The sequence below is a fragment of the Columba livia genome, chromosome 3 (genome assembly GCF_036013475.1).
Source record: "Columba livia isolate bColLiv1 breed racing homer chromosome 3, bColLiv1.pat.W.v2, whole genome shotgun sequence".
In the NCBI taxonomy this organism is placed as follows: domain Eukaryota; kingdom Metazoa; phylum Chordata; class Aves; order Columbiformes; family Columbidae; genus Columba; species Columba livia.
In genome coordinates this window covers 71,296,183-71,310,312 of record NC_088604.1, presented here as the reverse complement: position 1 = coordinate 71,310,312, position 14,130 = coordinate 71,296,183, and the positions used below count along the sequence as shown (strand labels likewise).

The 14,130-nt window shown below is 39.9% G+C and overlaps 1 protein-coding gene across 3 annotated transcripts in view; it reads left to right on the top strand.

Annotated features, from left to right (window-relative positions):
* Nucleotides 1-8,805, top strand: part of PRKN (parkin RBR E3 ubiquitin protein ligase) — a 732,020-nt gene extending 723,215 nt beyond the window's left edge. For all 3 annotated transcript variants that reach the window (XM_065057577.1, XM_065057579.1, XM_021295975.2), the window contains 2 exons: nucleotides 3,407-3,524; nucleotides 7,522-8,805. In XM_065057577.1, coding sequence (XP_064913649.1) covers nucleotides 3,407-3,524; nucleotides 7,522-7,631 — 228 coding nt within the window. In that variant the 3' untranslated portion in view covers nucleotides 7,632-8,805. The remainder of the gene's footprint in view (nucleotides 1-3,406; nucleotides 3,525-7,521) is intronic.
* The last annotated feature ends 5,325 nt before the right edge of the window (nucleotides 8,806-14,130 follow it).

Sequence of the window (14,130 nt, the reverse complement as noted above, 5' to 3'; positions counted from 1 at the left end):
AAGCTTTCCATGTACATGTTCTTGTATTGCTGTATGGTGTTCAGCAGTCTCTGTAGTCTCCTTATCCCTGTTAGCTTTTCCAAATAACTCAGCATAGAAACAGAATAGAAGGAAATCTACATCCTTCAATGTGACACAGAGATAACCATACAGACTTTTTCACCTATGTCACTAAGGGATATTGCAGAAGGGGTGTTGAAAAATGCTTGCAGCAGCTCTTACTGTAGCTTCCTATTACTTATGGATATTCATTCCTGATAATAATGTGCAGCACAGTTGAGAATCAAAAAAAATATTCATAAAGCGGCATGGATGGAATCTAGTAGATTTCACTAGTGCTGGGACAAATATTTTGTAATAACTGGGGAACCAGAGCATATTGTGTGGGGTCAGCATCACAAGTGGTCCAAGTCTGCTCTCCTTGGCAAACTGACATGTAATGCACCCCTGGAGCATCTCTGACCTTCCCATCCAAGACCAGGCAGGCCAAATAAAGTGAGTCACCTCCACCTGATAGACCAGCTCTATTGCCTAGGCCACTGCCAAGGAGATCAGCTGTGCTGGCTTAGGATGAAAGAACATGATTTATATAGACACTGGTAATGGAGAACTGTCATTCGCCTTCCCTTTATTGTTTGAGGAAAAAGTGCAAATAAATATATGTGTGCTTGTAGTCATTGTATGTGGAGCACTAATTAAAGCACATGAACATTGGGGGATCATAGATCAGTACGGTATAATTTCTTCACTGAATCAGAGGAATTCCATCACTGTACCATTTCTCTGCATTTGCTTCCTGCAACAGGAAGTATTTAACTTAGCATTCAGCAAGACTAGTTATAGGAGGGATGTTTCAGCTCTAGTGGGCTGAAAATACCATGCTGCTGCATCTGTTTCATGCTAGGATTTATGCAATGCAAAATACTAACATAATAATTCACTCTGCTGTTTTCAGCCATTTGGTCTTTCTTGGTGAATTGCATATGTGTGGTTTTAAGTTGTTTATTTCACTTATTCCAAGCTCTCCCGAGTTTGTTTGGGTTTGGTTGGTTTGTTTTTTTGTTTTGTTTTGGTTTGGTTTGATTTTTTGTTTGTTTTTTTATTTGTTTGGGTTTTTGTTTTTTTGTTTGTTTGTTTTGTTTTGTTTTCCAGAACTAAGATCAAATATCTTTATACAAATCGAACTATAAATTGGGCATGGGAAATTTTGCCTCAGTGGCATTTCCTATTAGGGCACAACAAAGGCATGAAGATGAAGAAAAAGTATGTTTCCAAGTACTGAACCACACAGCTTGGATTTGGCCTATTTGGGAAAAACAGAGCCACTGTGAAGCTCTTCTGGGTTGACTACAAAAATTAAAAATACTTCTGGTCTTCTCATGTAGCTATTATTCTGAAAACAATAGCTGTCACTGCTGTAGTGATTTTCATCTTGAATTAGTTTTAAACATATTGTCATTAATTCCCATTACAACCAGATAAAATTAATGTCATCTTCCCTCTGTCACTGAGCAAACTGAGGCCCAGGTCAAGTGTTCCCCACTCTTCCCATCTTGTGTTCAGGCCTCTCTGAGTTAGCTCGGGTTGCTTGCTGAAGTCATCCTTCCTTAAAGATCAAGGTGTTGTGAGATCAATACTAGATTATGTTCTTTGCTATTAGCCCGAGACACTTTTTCTGTTTTCCAGAATTTACTAATGTCCTATTGTACAGAGGTCATCATCTTGCCAAATTGCTGAATAATCCAGGAGGGTGCAGGGCTGAGACCAGAAGCCGAGAGCCAAAAGTAGAAGTCACTTCTAGCATAGAGCTGAGAAGACTTCATTCACCTTTGTCACTTCTACATCAAAAATATGAAGTGAGGAGCAATAAATGGAATTAGAGGGCTGAGGAGACAGATATAGATAGTAAAATAAAAGAAATAATACCATTAACACATTTTTTAATGTTTTTCTGATTTAAAAAGCCAGGGCGGGGCAGGGGGGAATGGGGTATTTTTGTGGGTTGCTGTGTTTGATTGGTTTTTGTTTTAAGATGCATGTTGCAATGGCCACCAGATGAGCTACAAATGACTTTCTGCAGATGTTGCACTTCGTTATTTTAACTCAAGTGGCTTCAGCCAAGAAATAATATCTAGGTCTTATGCTGCAAAAACTCACAGGTCTTCTCAGTAGTAACTGAGCAGAAATCAAGAGGAGTTATGCTTGTGTTGCATGTTTAAAAGTTGGGCCAATTTCTTTTTTCTGTCTTACGAGAAACAAATATCTAAAAAATTATCCATGTAAATAAATGTTAAGTCTATCCAGATAACAGCCTACAAGTATTTAGAAGCTATACACAAAGAAGTTATAGGTCTTTTTACAAATCATATAATTTCATTTAAGCTCATAATTTTCCCACATGCTTGAAAAAACCCACATTGTGAATGGAGAAAGCAGAACTTCAAGGCTGGAGCCTACATATGTTGTTTACAGTGACTATTCACATAGTTGCCAACCTTACGTGATAGAAACGACTCAAGGCACTGCCATCTCTTTTGTCCTTGTACAATCATTTTAGGTAGGAAATTGGCAAGTAGGACACTTGTGTAGATTATGTAATTTTGTCCCAGTCATAAATAGGACAAACACGGGAGTCCCTTTTAAAAGAACACTCTTCATGATGACTTTTTCCACCTGTGTCATCCACCTGTGTGTTTTAAATTTTTTCTCCACAATTTTTGTGTTTATTCTTTGTTCCTCTTAAGGCTTCTTGATTTTATATAGATGTATGTTTGAATGAATTCTAGACCTCTAAAACAAAGACATGCACTTTATTCACTTTATTATGAAAAACAGCTTCCTTCCAGGGACCCCACCATTCTACATTATTAAGCGTTGCATTGCCTTGGTGTTTTAGCTTTTCTTGCAAGAAGGGCTTTAATTCCTGAAGCAGAATCAAACCTACGGTGTCCAACACGTCACATCTCAGCCAGGATCATCTGACTCCCGCTTCACCTCACCTTTTTGCTTTCCCCATCCGTGTGTATGCAGCACGGCTTGCTGCCCGCTGTGCCCTCCTGCGTGGGCTCTGCCGGCCACCCGGGCCAGGGAGCAATGGGAAGGACACAGCCTGCGCTGCAGCTGTGGGTAGGAAGGACCCCCAGGGTGGCGCAGACTCCAGTGCTGCAGCTCCTCCTGCCACCCTGCAGCCCAAGAGCTAACTCAATATACGATTCGTGCATGCTGGGAGAAAATAAGTTTGCATTTTGAAGCAAAAATTCTCCATCTCTCACAAAGCCCAGCCTACTTGGCCTTGCAGTCTCTCCTGTCTGTTGCTCATGAGTAGTTACCACTTCAGTGTAGACATCGTGTCCCAGCACGGCCTTTCGGTATTGTGCCCACAGGTAGTTTTTCTCTGTCTTTGCAGGGATATGTGGTTGATGAACATGCAGCCATGCAAGCTCGATGGGAAGAGGCATCTAAAGAAACAATCAAGAAGACAACCAAGCCATGCCCCAGCTGCAATATTCCAGTAGAAAAAAATGGTAAATTTATTAGATATCTCATACTTAACTGTCTCTTAAAATGCATTTTACGATATAAATGTATGAATGTGCATGTGTACATATGCACACTATTATCCCAAGAGTGGGAGAGCACATAGAGTTTGAATCTTCCCTCTGTCATTTTATCTAAATTATCCTGAAATCACTGAGTTCTAAAGTCACTAATTAAGCCTCACAACATGCCTGGGTATTTTATAGATATGGAAAAAAAGGCACAGACACTTGATGTAGCATTCATATGACTGAATGTCCAGCTAGTTGTCTAGATTTTCCATTGTCAATGGAAAAACCAGACATTTGTAGAGCAAAACTCATCTCATGATGAAATAAAACATGCACCTAATGTAAGCCAGAAGAATCACACCTAAAAGAGGGGTGTGGAGAATTAATCCTGCTGTAGATGTCTACACAGTATATAGCTGAATTTATATGAGATCCATTGCAACCCAGTGACATGCCCACAGCAAAAGAGCAAGTCAGAGGAAGAAATGTGAGTTCTGACAAACTGGTCGCACTAATCAGTGCTTACCATGTAGGAAGAAAAGTAGTTTGCTGGCACTGAGGCGGTTAAAATGAGGAACAGGAACAGTAGATAGGCTATACCCTATAGGTTCATGCTGTTCCAAGATTTAGTTGTATTTATGTTAATTAATCAAAATATATTAAAATTATTGCCTAAATATTATACAAATATTAAGTACAGAGGATGCTTCTTAGTTTTGTGGCATCACTTATTCAAATGGGACTCTGAAAATGCAAAATAAGACACTGAAAACTGCAAGGAGCGAACACTTCAAGAAGTGATGCCACAGAAATATTACTGAGGAAGAAATAGGACAAAATCCTGAAATCTGGGGTTTAATGAAAGAAAATAAGGCAGTTGGCAGATGGAAAGTGGGAGACTTCTTCAAGCACAATGAACAGAATGAAAGAAAGCATGAATTTAAGAGTGGGAAGGTGAGATGAGATTTGGCAAAGTGTGGAGAGCAATTTGGGCAGCAGAAGAGAGATAACAGAGGGGTAGGTCAAAAAATTATTTACAGACTTGTAAAACAGGCTGGAAAGCAGAAGTTTGAACAGGGTTATAAACAGACAAATAATAATTGTAACTATTCATACTTAACAGTTTGTGCCTAGCCAAATGAAAAAAAAAATAGAAAAAAAAACCCCTTCTGATCAGGCTTGAAACAGTGCTAGGACCTTTACTTTCTCTTGGACGCTGTTACAGAATCTTTACTGTTAATTACAGGCAGTTGTCACTAGTCACAAACAGGATATCTCTATTTGACACCATTTACACAACTCCCACTAATGTTTAAGAAAGTTCCTTGTAGAAATCCCCAATGTGTCAAAAAGGAAATAAAGGCTATTACACTTTTTACCTTTGAAAGAAAATAATGAAAATGGATAATATGCAGGAAAAGACCTTTCCTTGCTTATAGCCTGGCCAATGTCAGAACAGTGCCTCATAAAGGAAAATGCCAAAACAACGGCAGCAGGCCAGAAATGTTTAAACACGCTGGAATTGGCCGATTGTGCTGCCATTCAGAGGGACTTAGACAGGCTGGGAAATGGGCTGAGAGAAACCTCATGAAGTTCGTCAAAGAGAAATGCAGGGCCAACCTGATGGAAAGGACCTGAGTGTCCCAGTAGATTACAAGTAGGACATGAGCCAGCAATATGCCCTTGCAGCAAAGGTGGCCAACAGCATCCTGGGCTGCATTAGGAACGGCATCACCAGCAGGTCAAGGGAGGTGATCCTGCCTCTCTGCTCAGCACTGATGAGACACATATCAAGTGGAGGGTCCAGTCCTGGGCTTCCCTGTACATGAGAGGCATGGACCAGAGCAAGTCAAATGAGGGGCTACAAAAACAATAAAAGGACTGTATAAAGAAATACCTGGTGGGCAGAGCAAAGAAGACAGAGCTGACCTCTTCTCAGTGGTGCCCACTGAAAGCACAGAAGGCAATGGGCAAAAACTGAAACACAGGGAATTCCACTTAAACATAAAATGCTTTTTACTGCGTGGGTGGTTGAAGACTAGAACAGATTGCCCAGAAAGAGTCTCCATTCTAGGATACATTCAACACCCAATTGGACACAACCCCGAGCACCATACTTTAGTGGACTCTGCTTTGAGCAGTAGAGTTTGGACTGGATGATCTCTAAAGGTACCTTCCCACCTCAGTGATTCTGTGATCTGCAAATTAAGGCGTGACACCTGAGAAATGCAGTGCTTGCTTTCTTCTCTGGTCATGGGGTAATGCACAGCAAACTGAAAGGAGCATTTCACTTCTGCCTAAGTACAGCTCGTATCAAGACGCTGATGACTCTACACCCAAGTCTGCCAACAGTCCTCATTTGGGAGGAGTACACTGACTCCACACTAGAGAATAAATCTGCCTTTCCTCCCCAAATGCTTCCGTGGACACTGTCTTTTACAACGGACAGTGACCATGCTGATAACTTTTCTGTAATAGCCTGTATTTCTCTATGTCAGTAACTTTTCTACAACACTCTGTATAGCTATTGGCATTGTAGAATACTTCTGTACGCCAATAACTTTTCTGTAATAGCCAAAGTGAAAGAGCAAAACACTTTCCCGCAGCTTAGTTCCAGTCTAAGTTAGTTTAAACACACATCCATGTCTCTCGGAGGACTGCAGCACTCACAGAGCTGTAGGCCACGTTGCCTGAGGCACTCTCCGCTCTGACTGCTGATCTCAGCTGCCATGCAGCAGAGAATAACATGATTTATGTAGCTTAGCAGATAGAGCACACATTTGACAGAGGGTGCCTGGTGGGGTTTGGGTCCTGCGCCAGGACTGAGATTAATTTTACCCAGTGATGGCTTAGTACAAATCATGAGAGAGGATTGGATCTAAATGTTAAGTAAAGTGTAACATGGAGGCTGGTCACTGGTATGCTTACATTTGAATAGGATAAAAATGCCTGGCAAATTGTATCTCTTACACAAAAATATAAACTGATGAATAGACCTTGCCGTCACAGCTAGTTTTCTCTCTCATGTCAGATCAAGCAGACCAACCTATTTTAACAAACCAGTTCTTGTGTGTTCTGATGTTTTTACCTTCTGAGAATCACTCTGGAGTGGCATTTATAAAAAAGGTGGTGTAGGGGTAGCAGGTCATACAGTAGGGAACACACACTCCCTGTACCTCCTATCACCATCTGGAGTCAAACCAAAATGACATTTCAGCATTTCTTCATATTGCACGCTTTTCTTTCAGTTCGAATTATACAAGAGATCTTTTTGTATGCTAAGAAACATAATCTCCATTTGAAGTGTATTTCTGTAATGACCTTTGACAATGTTAATGTTTCATATATTACAAAATAAACATTTGATCAAGGTTGTGAGCAGAGAGATTAAAGCTGCTCTCTCAGTATGGCCAAGTAAGAAACCCAACACACAGTAAAAATAAATGCGATCAAAAGGCTGCTTCAGATACTAAGAAGGTCAAATCAACTTAAATTACTGATGTGATTTTGATATACACAGCAGCCAGCCATGCAAAATCTTTATCTCCTGATTTATTGTCATTGCAAGTCTCTCAGTTGTTGAATCCAAATTTTTTAAAAAATTGAATTTTGTTCATCTTCTGGCTCACAGCAGGACTAGGCTAGAGTATCCTTGAGCAGACACCTCCACGGCTGCTTTGAGAGGACACAGACTGTCATCTCTTTTCCCTATCCCTAGCACAGTCTCGTATAATTTCCTCCTATTGCTGCAGGCCCTCAAGGGAGACCACATTACACCCCAATAAGCAAGGGAGTAGCAGGTTTTAGAAAGCCCAAGAAAAAATATTCTTCAGGTTTGTACTTCTCTTTTATTAAATATTCTACTTGGATAGTAAATGAATGCCTAAGAAAGTTGTTTTTTTCACTGTTAATTGTTGATTAATATCTCTAAGCATTTGCCAAGTACCAAAGCCATTGTGTTGCTGTTTTGCAGGTGGCTGCATGCACATGAAATGTCCTCGTCCCCAGTGCAGATTTGAGTGGTGCTGGAACTGTGGCCTGGAGTGGAACAGAACCTGCATGGGAGATCACTGGTTTGACTAGTGATGCTGAGGCCAGACCGTGTTGCTGCGAAAGCTTGTTTTTTATCAGGGCCAAATTCTGAACTTCTTGCTTAGACAAAACTCCCAGTGGTTTCAGGGACATGGAGTTCAGAATTTGGCCCAGTTTGTTGGGTTTTGCTTTCTTGCATATGCAATCATACCAAAATCACATTGAAGGTATGCCAAGGATTTTAAATCCAGTAAGTAGAAAGAGTAATTGTTTTAATGGACAGACTTGCTCATCGTGGTACAACGAGGGGTAAATTTAAACTTTCTAAACTTGTGCGGTCTGTCAGCAAGGAGGGCAGACAGGCTTACCATGAGGAACTTTGCTTCACACTTATAGTCAGAAAGCTGTGGCTCTTGAGAGAGAGAGCAGCCTGCTTCTGTGTGTGAGTGCGTGAGCGTCAAGTGGGGTGGAGGCTGTTCCCTGCATCAGCTGTTTTATCTTTATTTTTGACCACTCCTTTGCTCATTCAGCGCAATTTTTGATTTTGAGGCAGTATTTCTTAACAGCTTTTTTGGCAGAGGGAAGACTGTGGCTCTTCAGTATTTTCTCAGGGTTCCTTCCTAACAGGCTTTCTGTAAGGGTCTTGCTTGCAAACCAAATTCTCATAGAAACATCCAGCTTTATGCCACATTTGTGTTTGTATCTTTGTAACAAAGAACACAAAACCTGCCTACACGCTCATTATAGCCTTTGCTACCACTTGAATATTAACTAAGGGTACAGTTTCAGCTCTAATTGTGATTTGTTGCAGTGGTGACTGGATCAGATTAAGTGTTGTGCAAGCTAGACTCACAGGGCTTAATTTTTCATGTGCTTACAGCAGTACTTTGGACATGGCGAAGGGAGACAGGAGGAGACTTCTCAGGGGGCTTCTCTATCATCGTTCTCCTAAACTGAATTAGAATATGGGTATATTTCTGAAAATATATTCACAGTTCAAACTGTATGGGGCAGAGGACATCTTTCATTTTACAATGTTAACACTGTAAGTAAAGCTTACTAGCATTTCCAAACTTGAACAATCTTACTGTTTGGTGCGTGTTACATTGCTGTCTTATTCTGAAATGAGATGGGTACTGTCTACATCCAACATACCATGTAACAATTTGCACAATTCAGTTTTGGAAAAAAAAAAAACCAACGCACAATAAAATGGTTAAAACTATGAACTTTATTTCTTTTTTCATGTGAATACAAATTGAGTATAAAGATGCCAGATGGGTCATGCATCTCCTTGACTGATTCGAACTTCCAGCTGAGAGGCTAGCCCTTTGATTAAAACATACTATTAGCAAAAAATAAATTCTAGGGCCATGGGCTTCTTTTATCAAGTTTGAATTAATATTTTTTATGGCATGACCATAGGTTTCTGAAAAGATGGGTGTGCCACATATCAATCAGTGCAAAGCAAGAAGCTTGAGGTATAAAGAAATCTCATGCTCACTACAAAAATGTCCAGTTGCAGTGGAGTATTTGTCTCAGCTGGAATTGACATTACAAGTCTGAGGAAACAAAGGGATGAATGCATGAGGTACCAAAAATGAGAGAATTAACTAGTAGCATCAAAAAACCAGAGAGAAAGGAAGTGGCAATGAGAGGACAATGGCCATTTCTTAACAGCCATTTTCCTTTTGGCACTGGTGAACTAAAATATACACAGAAGTAGCTACATTAAAGTGTACAGATACAAGAGAATGCTGCAATGTAGCCCACTTAAGTACATTATCTTAATGCAGATATTTTATTGTGAACTCTGATTACTTCACAATTTGATTTCCTATACCTGGGTCTTTTTTATAATTTATATGGCTTTTTGCCAGCAGGCTAGGATAAATATCACAATGCTTAGTTTCACTTTGATAGTGTGTTACATAGGAGCTCATCACTATATTTCTTACCCACAAATATTCGGAATAAAAGAAAACTGAATCTCCTTTTTTTTTTTTAAGTGTCTTTCTTCTAGAGGAAGAAAAACTTGTTCACTGTAAGGCAGTTTCACTGAGGTAGAGCCTGCCCTGACAAGTTGATGTTTTAATTGCCATGTAGAAACATGTAATTTATGCCCCTGGATCAAGGTCCATTGAAGTCAATGGACTATAGATCAGCTCCTGTATTTTTTTCTGGCCTGGACAGAGCATGGCAGGCATGAGTCATAAGACTAGAATAGAAACATCTCTTTCTTGGGAAGAACTTGTCAGTGGATGGGATGATGAGTATTCGTCTAAGACATAAGCAAGGGCAGGAAAAGAGAATAAAGGAAGGTGTTCTAGCATTGACTCAAGATTATCCACTTTTAGAGATGGACTTCATAGGCCCTTGTCACATAGGGTTTTTTCACAGAATCCAGGTTTACACCCTGCCAAAAAAAATGTGTATCCTGCAGATTTTAATAGCACATGTCCTAATCTTCTCCGTGGTAATACATATACCTCTGTATGCATACATGCACAAAGTTGGTATAGGCTGTAAACCTGATTTCTCTCTACAGTGAGATCCTCATAGTTTCCACAATTTAAAGGGCATGAAAAATCAAGATTAATGCTCTGCTGACACTGTAAGAATGCTAGAATTCCTACAGAGATGTGTGTATTAAACCTAAAATTTCCTACACCAATTTTTTTTTTTTTTTGCATGGAAAATGCCTTTAAAAAAACAAAAACAAAACCAAACTAAAACTTAAATCTAATCGATATTATAATTCAAAACAAAACAGAACAAACCAAGTCTTCAGTGTCTGTTCAGACTGTTCCTCTTATTTCAGATCTGAAACATCAGAGTGCAATTAATCTCACCCAACTTTAGCTATCCAGTTGGTTCAGTAGCCTCAGAGGCTCATGCAAAGACCTGTTGTGAATGTGTGTGGTGGGGCCTGCTGAGTTTTAAGTACAATTAATTGGTCACGGCTAGAGGCGTGATGGCAATGTCCCTGCCAGAGACAGGGTGCAGTTCCTGACTGGACAAGCAGGACTGCAGAGCTCCCACACACTCTTGGCTCTGTTCTTGGCATGGAGACGGGAGTCTTGCTTTTCTTAAAACTTATGAACCAGTGTTGCTTGCCAGCAGACATGATGCCAACCTTGGCAAACGCTTCCTCTGGGTCGCCATGCACGTCTCTGGAAGCGGTCCTGGGCAGCCATGGGGGTAACAAAGAGAAACAGGACACAAGCATGAAACAAGAGGGAAAACAACCTGAGGGCATAAGCAGATGCAAGGTTTTCAAGAGCTTGTAGGTTTATGTTCTCTACTAGCAAAACACTCTGGAAACACTAAAATTTAACTAAATGTTCTAAGATGACTTATTACGGTGATATAAAGAAAACAAATAAGTCTGTTTATTTTTACATCTAGGTTTGCCTTTGTTAATTGAACTCTCTTTACCTTGAACTTTCTTCATCTTTCAGATTAAAACAATTACAGACTTGTTCTTGGTATTGCAATCTGGGTTCTTTTTAGTGTATGTTAAGTGGATTAAGTACAGGATGTATGCTGAAATATTCAATAATAATTATCTCTATAAAATTCAGTTCTATAACAACAATGAAAATCTCTAATATTTCATTCCAGCTGGCAGTGAAATCTCAATACCAAGTAGATTAAGAAGAAAATATATAACAGTTTGGCTCCCTCAGGAAAAAGTTTATCTCAAAGCTTAGCATGAATAAAACTTTGGGAGCCATGACTAACTAAAATGTCATTTATATGTCTGCCTTATCACAAATTGCAAGACAAATAATTTCATTTTAAAATGTGCACTTAAAAAAAATAGTAAATGGCACTCCAGAAGAAACTGTACGCCACCTTTGGGAAGTAAAAGTCATGCTCTCAAAGGACATCAAGCACTAGAGTTTGGTTTTTGCAAGGTGCCATCTGTAGTGCAAAATGGTATGGTAGCAAAGCTTTTAGCCTACATATCTTGTAGATCATGTAAAATGAAGTAAAGTTTGTATTTGTGGAGGGAAGCCTGAGGCACTTGGAGGTGAGAGGTCAGATTCCAAGAGATTCTGGTGCCATGGAAGACTGGGAAGTTTTAGCCCTTTGTGCTAAACTTTCTTCCACTTTGAGTTAACAGCAACAACTGCCATGTTCCTCATGTTCACTGTGCTGCTCAAACCACTACAGAAGTATAATAAATCATTGGGTGCAGTAAGTGCAATAAGCAACATTTGCAGCAAGATGGGAAGGATAAAGCGTATTATCAACTCTGAAGGTTGGTTGGTCACATGCTGACCTAATTTATCTGATTCAGCATTTGACTAGTATGGTGATGGCTGATCTAGAGAAACCCTACATGGCAATGGAGAGCTGCAGTATAGCTCTTAACAGCTATATTTTCTTCCCAGGCAGCAAAATTCTCATGCTTCCTTCAGTTCCCCTTCAAGCAATAAAAAAGCCTGAAGAAGACAGCACTGGACCAAAGCTGGCAGAAGAAGGAAACCCCATGTCTAACTGTTCCTGATGGCCCTTCCGCAACTTCACCCAGATGTGTCTGGCAGCACAGCATTGACAGTGTTTTAGCAAAAAGAGATAAATGTCTGCTACTTTACATTTTATCTGACTTCATTACAGTTTGTAAGGAAATATTTCTATCTCTATTTAGCAAATTTAGAAAAACACCTCTCCCTTTCTTTTCAAGCACTTTTGTCTACTGATTCCTATTAGGTTTATTTGTGTATGTGTTTGCCCATCTGGTTCACTTTGTATATCACCTACTGATTTCCAGCTGTGACTCATCCTCAGATAGTTAATGTTCTAGAGCAGGGGTGTCAAACTCATTTTCACCGGGGGCCACGTCAGCCTCGCCATTGCCTTCAAAGGGCTGAATGTAATTTTGGGACTGTCCATTTGGCCCTTTGAAGGCAACCACAAGGCTGACGTGGCCCCCGGTGAAAATGAGTTTGACACCCCTGCTCTAGAAGCTTTAAAATTTATTGTCCAGGAACTACTAGAGTACATGTACTGAGTAGTCCCTTCTCATATTCTGGGTATGTGCAGACCAGAAAAAATGTAAATGGCTTTAAGCAAGCAGTAAGGTAGGCAAGTTCAGAGCTCATTTAATCATATGAGGAATCATATTTAATGTAGTTGTTTGTGTATCTGCAGGGATTTATTTTTTTAGAAATCAGGTCACATGCCATTTTGGTTTTCTTCATTATTATTAATAGTGCTCTTTTTTCTTTGCTTTTAATTTGTTTTTCTTGTCTATGTCTCCATTTTTTTGAATAATGGAGTACTGGTTCTATGCCAGTAGATAAAATATGCAGCAAGACATCACCTGTTACATTACTTTTTGGCTTTTATCCCTAGAAAGTTTGAGGAATCCACATAATCCATGTAGGCAGGGAAGTGCCATTATCTGTATTTTACAGTGAGGGAATTCAGTCCAGAGAGCACAACAAGACTACATGGAGGCAACAGCTCAAATGCACACAAGCCCTTTCCTCACAACTGGGGAAATTTGTGGCTACACCGAAGTGGAGGCCACCTGCATGCCAGCACGGTGATGACTACAAGAGAAGCAGGATGCAAGTTTGAAGTTTAAGGTCCAGAGGCCACTGGTATAACATTAGGGACACACAGAAATAACTAAAAAAAAAGAAAGAAAAAAAGTAGAAGAAGGTAGGACTTCCAGTGGCCTAAAGAACAGTGACCTAACCTGACATCCATTGTAACTACTGGGAATTCTACTGCTGGCTTCACTTGGAGAAGGCTAATTTAGAGACTTTGAAAACACCATTTGGTTCGACTTTTTAGCAGTACATAGGAGGTCTCTGGGAGAACTTGATGTCCCAGTTTCCTCTTTGTCTCTTTGTTAGTTGAATATTTGATCTATAAAACACATTCATGCCCATTCTCTCCACCTTGCTTTAGCGCAAACTAAAATCCATCAAGCACTGACATCAGAGTTGTTTTAAAAACCTTCAGTTACACACAGCTGAAGCAACACACTGTATACTCATTCTTACTTGGTACATGATTGTATCGTCTGCCTCACAACCACTAATCCTGACAGCCTGCCAACTTCACCTGCCAGTTACCAGGCCAAAAACTAGCTGGATGAAGACCTTAAGTAATGATCAAAAGATAGCGCTAAAATGAAAAGTAGTGATTAATAAAATGAAATAGTATTCAGACACTACTTCTGTTGGGGCCAATATAATGTTTTTCTTGGAATGGACACTAAATGCTCCTGAATAGGTTCAGCCAACTGAGTTTATTTACGCCTGGAAGCTAAACCTGGAAAGCCCTGCACTGCTCTTTTCCAAAGTAAAGAGACCACAACATGGTAAAAGGCTTTGAATTTTTTTAATGCATAGCTGAAGTCCACGTGTTCCACAGTTGAGGGAGTTAAAAAACAGAAGAAACAAACTACCTCACTAAGCTACGCTGACATTTTTCAGGTGCTCAGTGATACAACAAATGCCAGGTTTGCCTTTTTTTTTTTCTTAATCTGTTTCTCAAAGGCAAAAATGACTGTGATATTTGCATTAAA